The sequence below is a fragment of the Salvelinus alpinus genome, chromosome 29, assembly GCF_045679555.1.
Source record: "Salvelinus alpinus chromosome 29, SLU_Salpinus.1, whole genome shotgun sequence".
NCBI classification, from domain to species: Eukaryota; Metazoa; Chordata; class Actinopteri; order Salmoniformes; family Salmonidae; genus Salvelinus; species Salvelinus alpinus.
In genome coordinates, this window is record NC_092114.1 from 15,324,823 (window position 1) to 15,347,079 (window position 22,257).

The window sequence follows — 22,257 nt, forward strand, 5'->3', positions numbered from 1 at the left end:
TCCATTTCACCACGATACCGACCTGTTTCAATACCTAGTTACATATACCTTCCTCTTCCATTTCACCACGATACCCACCTGTTTCAATACCTAGTTACATATACCTTCCTCTTCCATTTCACCATGATACCCACCTGTTTCAATACCTAGTTACATATACCTTCCTCTTCCATTTCACCACGATACCCACCTGTTTCAATACCTAGTTACATATACCTTCCTCTTCCATTTCACCACGATACCGACCTGTTTCAATACCTAGTTACATATACCTTCCTCTTCCATTTCACCACGATACCGACCTGTTTCAATACCTAGTTACATATACCTTCCTCTTCCATTTCACCACGATACCGACCTGTTTCAATACCTAGTTACATATACCTTCCTCTTCCATTTCACCACGATACCGACCTGTTTCAATACCTAGTTACATATACCTTCCTCTTCCATTTCACCACGATACCCACCTGTTTCAATACCTAGTTACATATACCTTCCTCTTCCATTTCACCACGATACCGACCTGTTTCAATACCTAGTTACATATACCTTCCTCTTCCATTTCACCACGATACCGACCTGTTTCAATACCTAGTTACATATACCTTCCTCTTCCATTTCACCACGATACCCACCTGTTTCAATACCTAGTTACATATACCTTCCTCTTCCATTTCACCACGATACCGACCTGTTTCAATACCTAGTTACATATACCTTCCTCTTCCATTTCACCACGATACCGACCTGTTTCAATACGCACGGGCAATATCCCTGATCTTACCTGTGACCATAGCGATCTCTTGCTTTTTCATAATAAATCTCTTACAAAACAAGTGTATTTATTCTCCCACTTGGATCGCACTTCTACAAGCTTGAAGCTTGAAAATGAGAATCAGGTTTTCAAGATGGGTACTGTAATGTACTGTATAAGTTGTTAAATGTAGTGCAAACTTGCCCATTTGTAACAAGCAATCGTTGGTACACTACTGTAATTACATATTGCAATTACTACCAGATTACATCTTGTTATTACATTGTAACTATGAGTCGTTACAGCGAACTACACTACTTGTTACAATGTAATTACACTGTAATAAGAACCACTTAAAAGTGCTACCTAAAAATATGCCTTAGAACTCTTGAGCTTTGGCTAAAAAAAATATGTTAGCATTGTCAAAAAATGTAGCAACTGTAGTAAACTGTTGCCCTTACAAATGTATTCAGTCTGAAAGGGGGCAAGTCTTAATGGTCATGGATGCTGTTGTCTCGTTCTTATCTGATGTCTAGATAATGAGCTAGCATTAGGAGCTAGGAGATTTTCTTTTCCTAATGCTAACAACCCTGTTAAAAATCCGGTACGTGGTTCTTGGTAACGGCCGGATGGCTCATGAGGAGACGAGTGTTGTGTACCTACAAGGTGATTTTTACATTTTCATCGACCTTGGTGTCATATTGGCTTATATACGACGGGAGGGAGATTGTTATTTAATACATCGAGCTTCAATCAGAGCCTACTATTGTCGCGCCGTAGGACAGATGTGTAAACTAATGTCAATTAGCTTAGGAGTTGGTCTAACCTTTGACTGACGTTTACATGGCATCATAACATTCTCATTGACTTGACTTGAATGGCCTGACCCCAATACCCCCTGACAAAAAGTGTTTGAGTTACTCAGTCAACTCTGTGGTGTTGGAATTCTCTGCAGATCAGTTTGAAACTTCAGGATCTTGTTTCTTCGGAATTTAAATATTTGATTGACTCACATCACTGAGGACTGTGATTGTTATTAGGATTTCAAGCGGTATTACATATGATTGAGTTTACTTATGATGTTTGTATGTTTCTGTATGTAATTGTAGTGTACGTGTGTCTACATCTGAAAGTTGTTACGTCTGATATTTGTCTGAATATTGTCTTTCTGCTGCTGCTGTTGGACCAAGTCTCTCTTGAAAAATAGATTTGATCTCAATGACACTACCTGGATAAATAAAGGATGAATAAATAATGACACTACCTGGATAAATAAAGGCTAAATAAATAATGAGACTACCTCGATAAATAAAGGCTAAATAAATAATGACACTACCTGGATAAATAAAGGATGAATAAATAATGACATTACCTGGATATTTAAAGGCTAAATAAATAATGACACTACCTGGATAAATAAAGGCTAAATAAATAATGACACTACCTGGATAAATAAAGGATAAATAAATAATGACACTACCTGGATAAATAAAGGCTAAATAAATAATGAGACTACCTCGATAAATAAAGGCTAAATAAATAATGACACTACCTGGATAAATAAAGGCTAAATAAATAATGACACTACCTGGATAAATAAAGGCTAAATAAATAATGACACTACCTGGATAAATAAAGGCTAAATAAATAATGACACTACCTGGATAAATAAAGGCTAAATAAATAATGACAATACCTGGATAAATAAAGGCTAAATAAATAATGACACTTCCTGGATAAATAAAGGCTAAATAAATAATGACACTACCTGGATAAATAAAGGCTAAATAAATAATGACACTTCCTGGATAAATAAAGGCTAAATAAATAATGACACTACCTGGATAAATAAAGGCTAAATAAATAATGGCACTACCTGGATAAATAAAGACTAAATACATAATGACACTACCTGGATAAATAAAGTAAGTAAATGAAATGTAGAGTCTATATTTTTCTTAATCACATGCAATCGAGAATATGACGTTATTGTGACATTAAACCCTGATGTATTTCGAGTGCAACACTGCCATCATGTGCCGGATTGACAAAGCGATCAATTTATCAGATAATAGAAATCGTCAGCTTCTACAAAAATGTTAGACTCACGAGCCTCCTAACCACGCAAGCTTACATGAATGGTTCGCTGCCCGGATATCAACCGTTCGCGTGAGCTCACGGGACCAGGCGGCTCGTTAGGCTACAAAAAAAACATCACGCTTCATTTGAATAGTCCCATATAGAAGATCTACACATGGTCAAACTATCAACAAACGTATCTGTTCATTATCAACTGCTTGCTCGTGTTACTTCCCTTTAGACGTACCTATACACAGTGCAATATCTAAATGGATAGCAATTAAATAAAAATCAATACAATCTTACGGGAGAAATGTTGGAAAATGGTCTTACCTGTGTAATGTCTGTCATCTTCAAAATGGACACACGGTGGAAGAACGAAACAGAGAATTGTGTTAGTTTCAATACACACAACACATACTGGATATAGTGCTACTTTATATCTTACTGTAAACAGAGCCATACACTAGCAGAGCCATACGCTAACAGAGCCATACGCTAGCAGAGCCATACGCTAACAGAGCCATACGCTAACAGAGCCATACGCTAACAGAGCCATACGCTAACAGAGCCATACACTTAACAGCGCCATACACTAACAGAGCCATGTACTAGCAGAGCCATACACTAGCAGAGCCATACGCTAGCAGAGCCATACGCTAACAGAGCCATACGCTAGCAGAGCCATACACTAACAGAGCCATACACTAACAGAGCCATACGCTAACAGAGCCATACGCTAACAGAGCCATACGCTAACAGAGCCATACGCTAACAGAGCCATACGCTAACAGAGCCATACGCTAACAGAGCCATACGCTAGCAGAGCCATACGCTAGCAGAGCCATACGCTAGCAGAGCCATACGCTAGCAGAGCCATACGCTAGCAGAGCCATACGCTAGCAGAGCCATACGCTAGCAGAGCCATACGCTAGCAGAGCCATACGCTAACAGAGCCATACGCTAGCAGAGCCATACGCTAGCAGAGCCATACGCTAGCAGAGCCATACGCTAGCAGAGCCATACGCTAGCAGAGCCATACGCTAGCAGAGCCATACGCTAACAGAGCCATACGCTAACAGAGCCATACGCTAACAGAGCAATACGCTAACAGAGCCATACGCTAGCAGAGCCATACGCTAGCAGAGCCATACACTAGCAGAGCCATACACTAGCAGAGCCATACACTAACAGAGCCATACACTAACAGAGCCATGTACTAACAGAGCCATGTACTAACAGAGCCATGCACTAACAGAGCCATGCACTAACAGAGCCATACACTAACAGAGCCATACACTAACAGAGCCATACACTAACAGAGCCATGTACTAACAGAGCCATACACTAGCAGAGCCATACACTAGCAGAGCCATACACTAGCAGTGCCATACACTAGCAGAGCCATACACTAACAGAGCCATACACTAACAGAGCCATACACTAGCAGTGCCATACACTAGCAGAGCCATACACTAGCAGAGCCATACACTAACAGAGCCATACGCTAGCAGAGCCATACGCTAGCAGAGCCATACGCTAGCAGAGCCATACGCTAGCAGAGCCATACGCTAGCAGAGCCATACGCTAACAGAGCCATACGCTAACAGAGCCATACGCTAGCAGAGCCATACGCTAACAGAGCCATACGCTAGCAAAGCCATACGCTAGCAAAGCCATACGCTAGCAGAGCCATACACTAGCAGAGCCATACACTAGCAGAGCCATACACTAACAGAGCCATGTACTAACAGAGCCATGTACTAACAGAGCCATGTACTAACAGAGCCATGTACTAACAGAGCCATGTACTAACAGAGCCATGCACTAACAGAGCCATACACTAGCAGAGCAATACACTAGCAGAGCCATACACTAGCAGAGCCATACACTAACAGAGCCATACACTAACAGAGCCATACACTAGCAGAGCCATACGCTAGCAGAGCCATACGCTAGCAGAGCCATACGCTAGCAGAGCCATACGCTAGCAGAGCCATACGCTAGCAGAGCCATACGCTAACAGAGCCATACGCTAACAGAGCCATACGCTAACAGAGCCATACGCTAACAGAGCCATACGCTAGCAGAGCCATACGCTAGCAGAGCCATACGCTAGCAGAGCCATACGCTAGCAGAGCCATACGCTAACAGAGCCATACGCTAACAGAGCCATACGCTAGCAGAGCCATACGCTAACAGAGCCATACGCTAACAGAGCCATACGCTAACAGAGCCATACGCTAACAGAGCCATACGCTAACAGAGCCATACACTAGCAGAGCCATACACTAGCAGAGCCATACACTAGCAGAGCCATACACTAGCAGAGCCATACACTAGCAGAGCCATACACTAGCAGAGCCATACACTAACAGAGCCATACACTAGCAGAGCCATACACTAGCAGAGCCATACACTAACAGAGCCATACACTAACAGAGCCATACACTAACAGAGCCATACACTAGCAGAGCCATGTACTAACAGAGCCATGTACTAACAGAGCCATACACTAGCAGAGCCATACACTAGCAGAGCCATACACTAGCAGAGCCATACACTAACAGAGCCATACACTAACAGAGCCATGTACTAACAGAGCCATACACTAACAGAGCCATGTACTAACAGAGCCATGTACTAACAGAGCCATACACTAGCAGAGCCATACACTAGCAGAGCCATACACTAGCAGAGCCATACACTAGCAGTGCCATACACTAGCAGAGCCATACACTAACAGAGCCATACACTAACAGAGCCATACACTAGCAGTGCCATACACTAGCAGAGCCATACACTAACAGAGCCATACACTAACAGAGCCATACACTAGCAGAGCCATACACTAACAGAGCCATACACTAACAGAGCCATGTACTAACAGTGCCATACACTAGCAGAGCCATACACTAGCAGAGCCATACACTAGCAGAGCCATACACTAGCAGAGCCATACACTAGCAGAGCCATACACTAGCAGAGCCATACACTAGCAGAGCCATACACTAGCAGAGCCATACACTAACAGAGCCATACACTAACAGAGCCATACACTAACAGAGCCATACACTAACAGAGCCATACACTAACAGAGCCATACACTAGCAGAGCCATACACTAGCAGAGCCATACACTAGCAGTGCCATACACTAGCAGAGCCATACACTAACAGAGCCATACACTAGCAGTGCCATACACTAGCAGAGCCATACACTAGCAGAGCCATACACTAACAGAGCCATACACTAGCAGAGCCATACACTAGCAGAGCCATACACTAGCAGAGCCATACACTAACAGAGCCATACACTAACAGAGCCATGTACTAACAGAGCCATACACTAACAGAGCCATACACTAACAGAGCCATGTACTAACAGAGCCATGTACTAACAGAGCCATACACTAGCAGAGCCATACACTAGCAGAGCCATACACTAGCAGAGCCATACACTAGCAGAGCCATACACTAGCAGAGCCATACACTAGCAGAGCCATACACTAACAGGGCCATACACTAGCAGAGCCATACACTAGCAGAGCCATACACTAACAGAGCCATACACTAACAGAGCCATACACTAACAGAGCCATACACTAGCAGAGCCATGTACTAACAGAGCCATGTACTAACAGAGCCATACACTAGCAGAGCCATACACTAGCAGAGCCATACACTAGCAGAGCCATACACTAACAGAGCCATACACTAACAGAGCCATGTACTAACAGAGCCATACACTAACAGAGCCATGTACTAACAGAGCCATGTACTAACAGAGCCATACACTAGCAGAGCCATACACTAGCAGAGCCATACACTAGCAGAGCCATACACTAGCAGTGCCATACACTAGCAGAGCCATACACTAACAGAGCCATACACTAACAGAGCCATACACTAGCAGTGCCATACACTAGCAGAGCCATACACTAACAGAGCCATACACTAACAGAGCCATACACTAGCAGAGCCATACACTAACAGAGCCATACACTAACAGAGCCATGTACTAACAGTGCCATACACTAGCAGAGCCATACACTAGCAGAGCCATACACTAGCAGAGCCATACACTAGCAGAGCCATACACTAGCAGAGCCATACACTAGCAGAGCCATACACTAGCAGAGCCATACACTAGCAGAGCCATACACTAACAGAGCCATACACTAACAGAGCCATACACTAACAGAGCCATACACTAACAGAGCCATACACTAACAGAGCCATACACTAGCAGAGCCATACACTAGCAGAGCCATACACTAGCAGTGCCATACACTAGCAGAGCCATACACTAACAGAGCCATACACTAGCAGTGCCATACACTAGCAGAGCCATACACTAGCAGAGCCATACACTAACAGAGCCATACACTAGCAGAGCCATACACTAGCAGAGCCATACACTAGCAGAGCCATACACTAACAGAGCCATACACTAACAGAGCCATGTACTAACAGAGCCATACACTAACAGAGCCATACACTAACAGAGCCATGTACTAACAGAGCCATGTACTAACAGAGCCATACACTAGCAGAGCCATACACTAGCAGAGCCATACACTAGCAGAGCCATACACTAGCAGTGCCATACACTAGCAGAGCCATACACTAACAGAGCCATACACTAACAGAGCCATACACTAGCAGTGCCATACACTAGCAGAGCCATACACTAACAGAGCCATACACTAACAGAGCCATACACTAGCAGAGCCATACACTAACAGAGCCATACACTAACAGAGCCATGTACTAACAGTGCCATACACTAGCAGAGCCATACACTAGCAGAGCCATACACTAGCAGAGCCATACACTAGCAGAGCCATACACTAGCAGAGCCATACACTAGCAGAGCCATACACTAGCAGTGCCATACACTAGCAGAGCCATACACTAGCAGAGCCATACACTAGCAGAGCCATACACTAACAGAGCCATACACTAACAGAGCCATACACTAACAGAGCCATACACTAACAGAGCCATACACTAGCAGAGCCATACACTAGCAGTGCCATACACTAGCAGTGCCATACACTAGCAGAGCCATACACTAGCAGAGCCATACACTAGCAGAGCCATACACTAACAGAGCCATACACTAACAGAGCCATACACTAACAGAGCCATACACTAACAGAGCCATACACTAGCAGTGCCATACACTAGCAGAGCCATACACTAGCAGAGCCATACACTAGCAGAGCCATACACTAGCAGAGCCATACACTAGCAGAGCCATACACTAGCAGAGCCATACACTAGCAGAGCCATACACTAACAGAGCCATACACTAACAGAGCCATGTACTAACAGAGCCATACACTAACAGAGCCATGTACTAACAGAGCCATGTACTAACAGAGCCATACACTAGCAGAGCCATACACTAGCAGAGCCATACACTAGCAGAGCCATACACTAGCAGTGCCATACACTAGCAGAGCCATACACTAACAGAGCCATACACTAACAGAGCCATACACTAGCAGTGCCATACACTAGCAGAGCCATACACTAACAGAGCCATACACTAACAGAGCCATACACTAGCAGAGCCATACACTAACAGAGCCATACACTAACAGAGCCATGTACTAACAGTGCCATACACTAGCAGAGCCATACACTAGCAGAGCCATACACTAGCAGAGCCATACACTAGCAGAGCCATACACTAGCAGAGCCATACACTAGCAGTGCCATACACTAGCAGAGCCATACACTAGCAGAGCCATACACTAGCAGAGCCATACACTAACAGAGCCATACACTAACAGAGCCATACACTAACAGAGCCATACACTAACAGAGCCATACACTAGCAGAGCCATACACTAGCAGAGCCATACACTAGCAGAGCCATACACTAGCAGTGCCATACACTAGCAGAGCCATACACTAACAGAGCCATACACTAACAGAGCCATACACTAGCAGTGCCATACACTAGCAGAGCCATACACTAGCAGAGCCATACACTAACAGAGCCATACACTAGCAGAGCCATACACTAGCAGAGCCATACACTAGCAGAGCCATACACTAACAGAGCCATACACTAACAGAGCCATGTACTAACAGAGCCATACACTAACAGAGCCATACACTAACAGAGCCATGTACTAACAGAGCCATGTACTAACAGAGCCATACACTAGCAGAGCCATACACTAGCAGAGCCATACACTAGCAGTGCCATACACTAGCAGAGCCATACACCAACAGAGCCATACACTAACAGAGCCATACACTAGCAGTGCCATACACTAGCAGAGCCATACACTAACAGAGCCATACACTAACAGAGCCATACACTAGCAGAGCCATACACTAACAGAGCCATACACTAACAGAGCCATGTACTAACAGTGCCATACACTAGCAGAGCCATACACTAGCAGAGCCATACACTAGCAGAGCCATACACTAGCAGAGCCATACACTAGCAGAGCCATACACTAGCAGAGCCATACACTAGCAGTGCCATACACTAGCAGAGCCATACACTAGCAGAGCCATACACTAGCAGAGCCATACACTAACAGAGCCATACACTAACAGAGCCATACACTAACAGAGCCATACACTAACAGAGCCATACACTAGCAGAGCCATACACTAGCAGAGCCATACACTAGCAGTGCCATACACTAGCAGAGCCATACACTAGCAGAGCCATACACTAGCAGAGCCATACACTAACAGAGCCATACACTAACAGAGCCATACACTAACAGAGCCATACACTAACAGAGCCATACACTAACAGAGCCATACACTAACAGAGCCATACACTAACAGAGCCATACACTAACAGAGCCATACACTAACAGAGCCATACACTAGCAGAGCCATACACTAACAGAGCCATACACTAACAGAGCCATACACTAGCAGAGCCATTCACTAACAGAGCCATACACTAACAGAGCCATACACTAACAGAGCCATACACTAGCAGAGCCATACACTAACAGAGCCATACACTAACAGAGCCATACACTAACAGAGCCATGTACTAACAGAGCCATACACTAGCAGAGCCATACGCTAACAGAGCCATACGCTAACAGAGCCATACACTAACAGAGCCATACACTAGCAGAGCCATACACTAACAGAGCCATACACTAGCAGAGCCATACACTAACAGAGCCATACACTAACAGAGCCATACACTAGCAGAGCCATACACTAGCAGAGCCATACACTAACAGAGCCATACGCTAACAGAGCCATACGCTAACAGAGCCATGTACTAACAGAGCCATACGCTAACAAAGCAAATCCAAAATTGGTTCTGGTAAAAATGTACATCAGTTAGAGTCCTAAGATCCCCTTTTTGATCAAAGCACTATATTATTATATCGCTTCAGTGTCTATACTCACAGTGGCAGACGGGTTTGGGAGAGTCCCACTTGCCCAGCTTGTTGCAGTGTGTTAAGTTCCTGCCGACCAGGATGAATCCCGGCAGACAGCTGTACTGCAGTACCGTCCCCTCCACTGGGGGCCCCAGGGGCCACGCGGATACACGCCCGTTCTCCAGAGACGTCCACACCCGCGGGCACTGTAGTACTAGGGGACGGAAGGATAGATCAGGGTTAGAGAGGGAGGGGTGAGGGAGGGAATGGGGTGTCAGGGTTAGAGGGGGTATGGGTGAGAGGGAGGAAGGGAGGGGAGGGGGTGTCAGGGTTAGAGGGGGTATGGGTGAGAGGGAGGAAGGGAGGGAAGGGGGTGTCAGGGTTAGAGGGGGTATGGGTGAGATGGAAGGAAGGAGGGAGGGAGGGAGGTAGGCTTGAGGGGGTTGGGGGGGTTGGGGGTGCAGGAGAAAATGTATTCCTCAGCTTTTAAGTTCTAATATGCTTCCATAACGCTACTGTATCATTCACCCTGTACTACAACACGCAAGTGGACAAGCAACTGAGCCTGTGAAGATTTTTCATAAAGAGTGAGAGAGAAAAACACAGAAAAGATAACTAAAGAGTGGAACACAGAGAGTCGACGCGGGGTCACAGAGAGTCGACGCGGGGTCACAGAGAGTCGACGCGGGGTCACAGAGAGTCGACGCGGGGTCACAGAGAGTCGACGCGGGGTCACAGAGAGTCGACGCGGGGTCACAGTGAGTCGACATGGGGTCACAGAGAGTCGACGCGGGGTCACAGTGAGTCGACGCGGGGTCACAGTGAGTCGACGCGGGGTCACAGAGAGTCGACGCGGGGTCACAGAGAGTCGACATGGGGTCACAGTGAGTCGACATGGGGTCACAGTGAGTCGACGCGGGGTCACAGAGAGTCGACGCGGGGTCACAGAGAGTCGACGCGGGGTCACAGAGAGTCGACGCGGGGTCACAGAGAGTCGACATGGGGTCACAGTGAGTCGACATGGGGTCACAGTGAGTCGACGCGGGGTCACAGAGAGTCGACGCGGGGTCACAGAGAGTCGACGCGGGGTCACAGAGAGTCGACATGGGGTCACAGTGAGTCGACATGGGGTCACAGTGAGTCGACATGGGGTCACAGTGAGTCGACATGGGGTCACAGTGAGTCGACATGGGGTCACAGTGAGTCGACATGGGGTCACAGTGAGTCGACGCGGGGTCACAGTGAGTCGACATGGGGTCACAGAGAGTCGACGCGGGGTCACAGTGAGTCGACGCGGGGTCACAGAGAGTCGACGCGGGGTCACAGTGAGTCGACGCGGGGTCACAGAGAGTCGACATGGGGTCACAGTGAGTCGACATGGGGTCACAGTGAGTCGACATGGGGTCACAGTGAGTCGACATGGGGTCACAGTGAGTCGACATGGGGTCACAGTGAGTCGACATGGGGTCACAGTGAGTCGACATGGGGTCACAGTGAGTCGACGCGGGGTCACAGAGAGTCGACATGGGGTCACAGTGAGTCGACATGGGGTCACAGTGAGTCGACATGGGGTCACAGTGAGTCGACATGGGGTCACAGTGAGTCGACATGGGGTCACAGTGAGTCGACATGGGGTCACAGTGAGTCGACATGGGGTCACAGAGAGTCGACGCGGGGTCACAGAGAGTCGACATGGGGTCACAGTGAGTCGACATGGGGTCACAGTGAGTCGACATGGGGTCACAGTGAGTCGACATGGGGTCACAGTGAGTCGACATGGGGTCACAGTGAGTCGACATGGGGTCACAGTGAGTCGACGCGGGGTCACAGAGAGTCGACGCGGGGTCACAGAGAGTCGACGCGGGGTCACAGAGAGTCGACGCGGGGTCACAGAGAGTCGACGCGGGGTCACAGAGAGTCGACGCGGGGTCACAGAGAGTCGACGCGGGGTCACAGTGAGTCGACGTGGGGTCACAGAGAGTCGACGCGGGGTCACAGTGAGTCGACGCGGGGTCACAGTGAGTCGACGCGGGGTCACAGAGAGTCGACGCGGGGTCACAGAGAGTCGACGCGGGGTCACAGAGAGTCGACAGGGGGTCACAGAGAGTCGACAGGGGGTCACAGAGAGTCGACAGGGGGTCACAGAGAGTCGACACGGGGTCACAGTGAGTCGACGCGGGGTCACAGAGAGTCGACACGGGGTCACAGTGAGTCGACAGTGGTTATAGAGACGTAACATCGTTGCCATGAAAAAGCTGCATGCCTTGAGTGGATAGCAGTCGAGTATGTGAATGGATGTTAGAGGGCCTTACATCGTTCTAAAAGGAGTAGTCGCCCTGTTTAGAAGGGGCTGAAAGTAGACAGTACGCACGACGGAGAAAGACGGGTCGAAGCAGAAAGAGATGGAGAGTTTATGAGTAACCTTGACTAAGACTGGACATCCGTTAGCTGCGGAATGCGAATGCCTAGACGTTTCGCTCTGTGGGCTAACACAGTCTTGTGGTGCACAGGACACCCAGTCCGTCACACGTGGAAGTAAATATATGGATATACGGTCAGTTATGGAGTGTATTAGAGTAGAAGAGATACTCACAACATTTGCTGCGCTGCGTGAGGTCAGTCCAGGTACCGTTGGGTAGGCACTTCCTCACCTCGGGTCCCACGATCACTCTGTTCCCTCTGCAGATGTACTCAATCTCATAGTCCAGAGGTAACACCTGCACACTGCGGATCTGGACACACACACACACACACACACACACACACACACACACACACACACACACACACACACACACACACACACACACACACACACACACACACACACACACACACACACACACACACACACACACACACACACACAACATGAGATAGGGAGCTGTATCTGTTGAATAATTGCCATCTACATTTGTTACAATCTAGTACAGTAAATAAACCAGCTGTGGCCCCTACCTGCTCTTGGGTCAGTCCTCTGTACCGTATCCCTCCATCTCTGGGAGGACGGATGATAGCACAGCCTCCTGGGAACAAGAAGAGAGACACACCGTCAGATAAACAAAAAATGAGCAGGACATGATGAGAGCCAACCAGTCAGCCAGCCAACCAGCCAAACAATCAGCTAGCCAGCCAGTCAACCAACCAGTCAGCCAGCCAAACAGTCAACTAGCCAGCCAGTCAACCAGCCAGCCAGCCAACCAACCAATCAGCCAGCCAACCCTGTCATCTGGCTTAGTCCCGAATGGCTCTCAATTCCCTTTATAGTGCACCAGTTTTGACTAGGGTCCATAGAGCTCTGGTCAAATGTAGTGCACTGTGGAAATAGGGTGCCATTTTGGGATGCGACCTATCTGTCAGATCTCTCTGTATCTGTTAGTCTGTTAGCCTTTTCTGCCTGTAAACACTGTCAGTACCTGCCCGTGGCCACTAGGTGCTGCTCTATACCTACTGACTACATCAATCTATCTTTTCATGATTCCTCGCATCCTATCTCCTCGCCTCTTTTTCGTATTGGAGGAGGAGATTCAAAGTCCCTCCCCTTGTGACCTTCTCCAATGGGTTTTGAGAAGGAGGAGCATTAGTCAGGAAGTCCAGCCTCCGCTGCTTCGCCATGTACTCCATGTCAGCCTGTGCCTTCTGAAACATGGCCTCCAGTTTATCAACTGCTGTCTCCATGTTGAGTAGTTTACGTTCCGTCTTCTTCTTCTCCAAGCATCCGAACTCACTTTACTTGAATCTGAAGTCAAATGTCTACTGTTTGCTGATGATCTGGTGCTTCTGTCGCCAACCAAGGAGGGCCTACAGCAGCACCTAGATCTTCTGAACAGATTCTGACAGACCTGGGCCCTGACAGACCTGAGACCTGACAGACCTGGGCCCTGACAGACCTGGGCCCTGACAGACATGGGTCCTGACAGACCTGGGCCCTGACAGACCTGAGACTTGACAGACCTGGGCCCTGACAGACCTGGGCCCTGACAGACCTGGGTCCTGACAGACCTGGGCCCTGACAGACCTGGGCCCTGACAGTTAATCTCAGTAAGACCAAAATAATGGTGTTCTAAAAAAGGTACAGTCGCCAGGACAACAAATACAAATTCCATCTAGACACCGTTGCCCTAGGCAACACATAAAACTATACATACCTCGGCCTAAACATCAGCACCACAGGTAACTTCTACATGTAACCGTGAACGATCTGAGAGACAAGGCAAGAAGGGCCTTCTATGCCATCAAAAGGAACATAAAATTCGACATACCAATTAGGATCTGGCTAAAAATACTTGAATCAGTTATAGAACCCATTACCCTTTATGGTTGTGAGGTCTGGGGTCCCTTCACCAACCAAGAATTCACAACATGGGACAAACACCAAATTGAGACTGCATGCAGAATTCTGCAAAAAATATCCCCAGCGTACAACGTAAAACACCAAATAATGCATGCAGAGCAGAATTAGGCCGATACCCGCTAATGATCAAAATCCAGAAAAGAGCCGTTAAATTCTATAACCACCTAAAAGGAAGCGATTCCAAAACCTTCCATAACAAAGCCATTACCTACAGAGAGATTAACCTGGAGTCCCCCTAAGCAAGCTGGTCCTGGGGCTCTGTTCACAAACACAAACAGACCCCACAGAGCCCCAGGACAGCAACACAATTAGACCCAACCAAATCATGAGAAAAATAATAATAATAATTACTTGACACGTTAGAATTAACAAGAAAACAGAGCAGACTGGAATGCTGTTTGCTCTAAACAGAGAGTACAGTGGCAGAATACCTGACCACTGTGACTGACCCAAACTTAAGGAAAGGTTTGACTACGTACAGACTCAGTGAGCATAGCCTTGTTATTGAGAAAGGCCACTGTAGGCAGACATGGCTCTCAAGAAAGGACAAGCTATGTGCACACTGCCCATAAAATGAGGTGGAAACTGAGCTGCACTTCCTAACCTCCTGCCAAATGTATGACCACAGAGACACATATCTCCCTCAGATTACACAGAAACACAAAGAATTCAAAAACAAATCCAAAATGTTTATTTATGTTCCCTTTTGTACTTTAACTGTGTGTACATAATGACATTTGAAATGTCTTTATTCTTTTGGAACTTCTGATTGTGTAACGTTTACTGTTCATTTTTCATTTCGCTTTTGTTTATTATCTATTTCACTTACTTTGGCAATGTTAACACGTTTCCCATGATAATAAAACCCTTTGAATTGAATTGAGTCATTGAGATCAGAGCCCCAATAAAATGCCCTTGTGTCTAGTGAAGGAGATAGTACACATACAGGGGAGGTAGACAGGCTCTGATTGTCACAATTCCAATGGTGAAATGAAGGAGTCAGGTGCAGAGAGCAGGGTAGTTCCGAGCAAGTGGAATTTATTATTTCAACCAGAAATAATCTATGAGCTACGCCACACAACAAAGGGCGCGTCCAAAAATACAGTCCAACATAAAATAGGACAGAATCCACTATATAAATCACCACCACAAAAAACAGAATAACAAGCCCGCACAAAAGACGGCGGGCCAACTTTAAATAACACCCTAACCCTAAACACAAAACAGGTGTAACCAATTAGACAAACCTAAATGAAAACAGAAAAGGGGATCGGTGGCAGCTAGTAGGCCGGAGACGACGACCGCCGAGCGCCGCCCGAACGGGAAGAGGCACCATCCTCGGCGGGATTCGTAACACTGATGAACACGTCACCAAAGTCATGTCAACTGAGGACTGAATTCTCCCTGCTTGTCAGGCTAAAACACACACTATCACACACACCTTGCAATACAACACAATTAGGCCATTTACATGAATGCAATAACGCTAGCTGATTAACATTGTCGGCTAGCTTCACACTGTTGCTGTATAGGCCTAGTAGGTTTAACGGGATGTAATTCTCGTTGGAGTGATGTCACTGCTGCCATCCGCATCATAGCATATTGTTCTCTCTGCATCTAAATGTGGGTATTCCGTCTGCTGTGGTTGTGTTGTTAGCTGATTAACGGTGTAGCATAACGGTGTAGCATAGCGGTGTAGCATAACGGTGTAGCATAACGGTGTAGCATAACAGTGTAACATAACGGTGTAGCATAGCGGTATAGCATAGCGGTATAGCATAGCGGTATAGCATAGCGGTGTAGCATAGCGGTATAGCATAGCGGTATAGCATAGCGGTGTAGCATAACGGTGTAGCACAGCGGTGTAGGATAACGGTGTAGCATAGCGGTGTAGCATAGCGGTGTAGCATAACGGTGTAGCATAACGGTGTAGCATAGCGGTGTAGCATAACGGTGTAGCATAACGGTGTAGCACAGCGGTATAGCATAGCAGTGTAGCATAACGGTGTAGCATAACGGTGTAGAATAACGGTGTAGCATAACAGTGTAGCATAGCGGTGTAGCATAACGGTGTAGCATAACGGTGTAGCATAATGGTGTAGCATAACGGTGTAGAATAACGGTGTAGCATAGCGGTGTAGCATAACAGTGTAGCATAACGGTGTAGCATAACGGTGTAGCATAACAGTGTAGCATAACAGTGTAGCTGGAAAACTAGCTATAGGTTTTGTCTACTAGATAACAGCCTGTGTCCTCTCAACAGGCCACATAGCATCGTGTTTCTCACATAGAAACGTAATCCAGAATTTAGACGTAATCCAGAATTTAGATTCTGTTTCTATGATTTCGCATACATCTGAGTGTTGTGCTGTGGGTATTCCGTCTGTTCTGCTGTGTTGTAACTACGTCTCTATACCCCATCTCCCTGAGGACGTGTGTGTGTGTGTCTGTGTGCATGCGTGTATTTGTTTTCCTACACTATTAGTACCCCAACGTCCTAATAATTCAACTTAATACTGTTAAAAGGTAGGAAAACAATTACTTTTTTGAAACATCAGGACTTTTTTTTCAGGTCCTGAATTTGTTTAAATACTATTTTAAGCTTAAGGGTTATGTTTAGGGTTTTGGGGTTAAGGGTTTTGGGGTTAAGGGTTTTGGGATTAGGGTTAGGTTTATGATTAGGGAAAATAGGATTTTTATTAGGCAAAAAATATACACTACAAAAAGTCCAGAAATGTCCCAAAAACACAGCTGTGTGTGCAGTGGTGGAAAAAATACAAAGTTTTAATACTTGAGTAAAAGTAAATATACCTTAATTTGGGGCTCCCAAGTAGCACAGCGGTCTAAGGCACTGCATCTCAGTGTAAGAGGCATCACTACAGACCCTGGTTCAATTCCAAGCTGTATCACAACCAGCCGTGAACAGTCCCATAGGGCAGCGCACAATTGGCCCAGCGTCGTCCGGGTTTGGCCGGGGTAGGCCGTCATTGTAAATAAGAATTTGTTTAACTGACTTGCCTAGTTAAATAAATAAACAGAACATTTATTTTTATTGAACCTTTATTTAACTAGGCAAGTCAGGTAAGAACAAATTCTTATTTACAATGACGGCCTAGGAACAGTGAGTTAACTGCCTTGTTCAGAGGCAGAACGACGGACTTTTACTTTGTCACCTCGGGGATTCGATCTAGCAAAAATAACTTAAGTAAAAGTGAAAGTCACCCAGTAAAATACTACTTGAGTAAAAGTCTAAAAGTATTTGGTTTAAAATATACTTAAGTATGAGGAGTAAATGTAATTGCTAAAATATACTTAAGTATAAAAAAAAGTATAAATAATTTTACATTCTTTATATTAAGCTAACTAGACGTGCAGTCTAGGAAATCATGCAAACATTCAGACATCATTTACAAACGAAGCATTTGTGTTTAGTGAGTCCTCCAGATCAGAGGCAGTAGGGATGACCAGGGATGTTCTCTGTTTAGTGAGTCCTCCAGATCAGAGGCAGTAGGGATGACCAGGGATGTTCTCTGTTTAGTGAGTCCTCCAGATCAGAGGCAGTAGGGATGACCAGGGATGTTCTCTGTTTATTGAGTCTGCCAGATCAGAGGCAGTAGGGATGACCAGGGATGTTAAAGTAAAGTACTTTACACCACTGTGTGTGTGTGTGTGTCTGTGCGCGTATCTGTGTGTGCGCGTGTGTATGTGCATCTGTGTGTGTGTGTGCGTGTGTATGTGCGTCTGTGTGTGCGCGTGTGTGTCTGTGCGCGTGTGTGTGTGTGTGTGTCTGTGTGTGTGTGTGTGTGTGCGTGTGTGTATGTGCGTCTGTGTGTGCGTCTGTGTGTGCGTGTGTATGTGCGCGTGTGTGTCTGTGCGCGTGTCTGTGCGTCTGTGTCTGTGTGTGTGTGTCTGTGTGTGTGTGTGTGTGTGTGTGTGTGTGTGTGTGTGTGTGTGTGTGTGTGTGTGTGTGTGTGCGTGTGTGTGTGTGCGTGTGTCTGTGTGTGTGTGTGTGTATGTGCGTCTGTGTGTGCGTGTGTGTGTGTGTCTGTGTGTGCGTCTGTGTGTGCGTGTGTATGTGCGCGTGTGTGTCTGTGCGCGTGTCTGTGCGTCTGTGTCTGTGTGTGTGTGTCTGTGTGTGTGTGTGTGTGTGTGTGTGTGTGTGTGTGTGTGTGTGTGTGTGTGTGTGTGTGTGTGTGCGCGTGTGTATGTGCGTCTGTGTGTGCGTGTGTGTGTGTGTCTGTGTGTGCGTGTGTGTGTGCGTGTGTATGTGTGTGTGTGTGTGTGTGTGTGTGTGTGTGTGTGTGTGTGCAGCTCCCTTGAGTACGGTTGCATTTGGAACCTGTGATTACGGCCCGAGTTCACCCACAGTATCACCTCCTAATTACACCATCCCAACACCCCCTCAGTCAGAGAACACACACGCACACACACGCACACACACGCACACACACACACACCCGTCCCATCCTTCGGCACCAGAGGGCAGGTAAGATCACTGGACGTGACTCCAATCACAAACACTGGGAGTTTATGTGTGACATAATATGTACTAGGCTTGAATATTTTCCCAGTATTTTACAACATGTTCTATCCTGAGAATAAATCACTTTTCTCCTAGGTAACCCGGTTATTTCCCACCAAAACCCGAAGTGTCATTAAAAATCATTATAAAGAATTTAAATATGTCTGGATTTGATTAGAGCTTTGATCTAAAATTCAAGCCTGACGCTACCTGAGCCTGACGCTACCTGAGCCTGACGCTACCTGAGCCTGACGCTACCTGAGGCCTGACGCTACCTGAGCCTGACGCTACCTGAGCCTGACGCTACCTGAGGCCTGACGCTACCTGAGCCTGACGCTACCTGAGGCCTGACGCTACCTGAGCCTGACGCTACCTGAGCCTGACGCTACCTGAGCCTGACGCTACCTGAGGCCTGACGCTACCTGAGCCTGACGCTACCTGAGCCTGACGCTACCTGAGCCTGACGCTACCTGAGTGTCACACCCTCCTCAATTTCACCTGCCCTTGTTATTGTCTCCACCCCCTCCAGGTGTTGCTTGTTATCCCTGGTGTAAATAACCCTGTGTTTCCTGTCTCTCTGTGCCAGTTCGTCTTGAATGTTCCTAGTCAACCAGCGTGTTTTTCCCCGTGCTCCTGCTTTTCTATTCTCTTTTACCAGCCCTCCCGGTTTTGACCTTTGCCTGTTTTCTGGACTCTGTACCCGCCTGCCTGACCATTCTGCCTGCCCTGACCTCGAGCCTGCCTGCCACACTGTACCTCCTGGACTCTGAACTGGTTTTGACCTTTTGCCTGTCTACGACCATTCTCTTGTCTACCCCTTTAAGATGTAATAAATAACAAAAGACTCAAACCATCTGCCTCCCATGTCTGCATCTGGGTCTGCATCTGGGAAATTACAACCCCTTCCCGTTCCACAACGACCGTGGTCACACCTCTCGGTGGATTTCCTGACGGATCTTCCACCCTCGCGGGGTAACACCACGATCCTAGTCGTTGTGGATCGGTTTTCTAAGTCCTGCCGTCTCCTTCCTTTGCCCGGTCTCCCTACGGCTCTACAGACTGCGGAGGCCCTGTTCACCCACGTATATAACAGTATATAACAGGGTATGTAACAGGGTATATAACAGGGTGTAAAACAGTATATAACAGGGTGTATAACAGGGGGTATATAACAGTACATAACAGGGTATGTAACAGGGTGTATAACAGGGTGTATAACAGGATGTATAACAAGGTGTATAACAGGGTGTATAACAGGGGGTATAACAGGGTATATAGCAGAGTGTATAACAGTACATAACAGTGTATAAAAGGGGGTATATAACAGGGTGTATAACAGGGGGTATATAACAGGGTATATAGCAGAGTGTATAACAGTACATAACAGTGTATAAAAGGGGGTATATAACAGGGTGTATAAAAGGGGGTATATAACAGGGTGTATAACTAAATGTAACCGGGGATATAACAGGATGTATAACAGAGGGTGTATAACAGTATATAGCAGGGTATATAACGGTGTATAACAGGGGGTATATAATAGTATGTAACAGGGTGTAAAACAGTATATAACGGTGTATAACAGGGTATATAACAGTGTTTGTAACAGGGTATGTAACAGGGTGTATATAACAGGGTATATAACAGGGTATGTAACAGGGTATATAACAGGGTGTATATAACAGGGTATGTAACAGGGTGTATATAACAGGGTATGTAACAGGGTGTATATAACAGGGTATGTAACAGGGTGTATATAACAGGGTATGTAACAGGGTGTATATAACAGGGTATGTAACAGGGTGTATATAACAGGGTATGTAACAGGGTGTATATAACAGGGTATGTAACAGGGTGTATATAACAGGGTATGTAACAGGGTGTGTAACAAGATATTCTGCCTGAGAGCTTTAGTGTCATACCACTATGTTCTGTGATAACAAGCGGCGGACGTTCACAGCAAATGTCCATTCGTGTTGTGGCGCCGCTCTCTCGTTTGTGGTCGATTGGTTTTTAACCCTGGGGTTTAGCCTGCCACGAATTCACTGTTGGAAGTGGCTGGAAATGGTGGCCGGCTGTCTGGCTGTCTCTGGTATTAGGCTGCATCCCAAATGGCACCCTATTCCCTACATAGGGCTCTGAACAAAAGTAGTGCACTAGGTGAATAGGGTGTCATTTGGGACAGAGCCGTGGTCTCAGGAGCAGTCGCAGTGGTTTTTGTGCCAATGTGCTGACTGATCTGGTTGATGAGAAAGGAGTCCATACATATGAAGAATACCAATACATGCAAACTAAGCCATCAAAACAGAAGGAGGGACCTTCGACCATTGCAGAGATACAGTACCATGCAAGCACACACACACACACACACACACACACACACACACACACACACACACACACACACACACACACACACACACACACACACACACACACACACACACACACACACACACACACACACACACACACACACACACACACATCTGTCACGTAAAAGACACATTTAAATGAAAGCAAAAATTCATTACCCGCGGTTGTATTGTGTTTGGCCGCCGTGAGGAAGGGGAACACCAAGACAATTAAAATAAGTAATGACAGTTCCATCCCTCCACCTGCGGAAAGAAGAGGGGGGGGGTGGAGAGATATTAAGAACGGGGGGGAGGAGAAAGACAGTTACATTGAAGATGGATAATACAAAGAGACAGAGAGAGACCAAGAGGTGGAGGGTAAGATAAGGGAAGGGGGGGAGAATGGAAGAGAGAGAGAATATGGCAGAGAGAGAGAGAGAGAGAGGATTGAGAGAATTCTCCATGCGGAGAGAGAGAGACACAGAGACGAGAAGGAGAGAGCGAAGGACAGACAGAGAGAGAGACTCAGATAGCAACACACATTCCCACAAATTGAGAGGGGGGAGACAGATAGAAAGAGAGGGGGGAGAGAGAGATGGCGAGGTATAATAAAAGAGAGCTAGATGATGTATATAGATATATATATATATAGTATATATAAATAAATAATCACTAATGAACAAAGAACCTTGGTGGGTGTTCCATCTAACTACAGTCCCCGTCTCTGTCTTTGTTATTTCATTAGTTTGAATGGCATCAGTAGTACGGTGCCAGTCCATTTCCTCCACTACTACAACCTACTGTA

At 46.4% G+C, this 22,257-nt stretch overlaps 1 protein-coding gene across 1 annotated transcript in view; it reads right to left on the reverse strand.

Annotated features, from left to right (window-relative positions):
* Positions 1-21,733, reverse strand: part of LOC139559107 (gamma-aminobutyric acid type B receptor subunit 1-like) — a 239,464-nt gene extending 217,731 nt beyond the window's left edge. Inside the window, exons 1-5 of the mRNA XM_071374826.1 lie at positions 21,633-21,733; positions 13,181-13,248; positions 12,816-12,954; positions 10,251-10,436; positions 3,170-3,187 (exon numbers count right to left, since the gene is read on the reverse strand). Of these exons, the coding sequence (XP_071230927.1) occupies positions 3,170-3,187; positions 10,251-10,436; positions 12,816-12,954; positions 13,181-13,248; positions 21,633-21,708 (487 nt within the window). The 5' untranslated portion in view covers positions 21,709-21,733. The remainder of the gene's footprint in view (positions 1-3,169; positions 3,188-10,250; positions 10,437-12,815; positions 12,955-13,180; positions 13,249-21,632) is intronic.
* Positions 21,734-22,257: the final 524 nt, after the last annotated feature.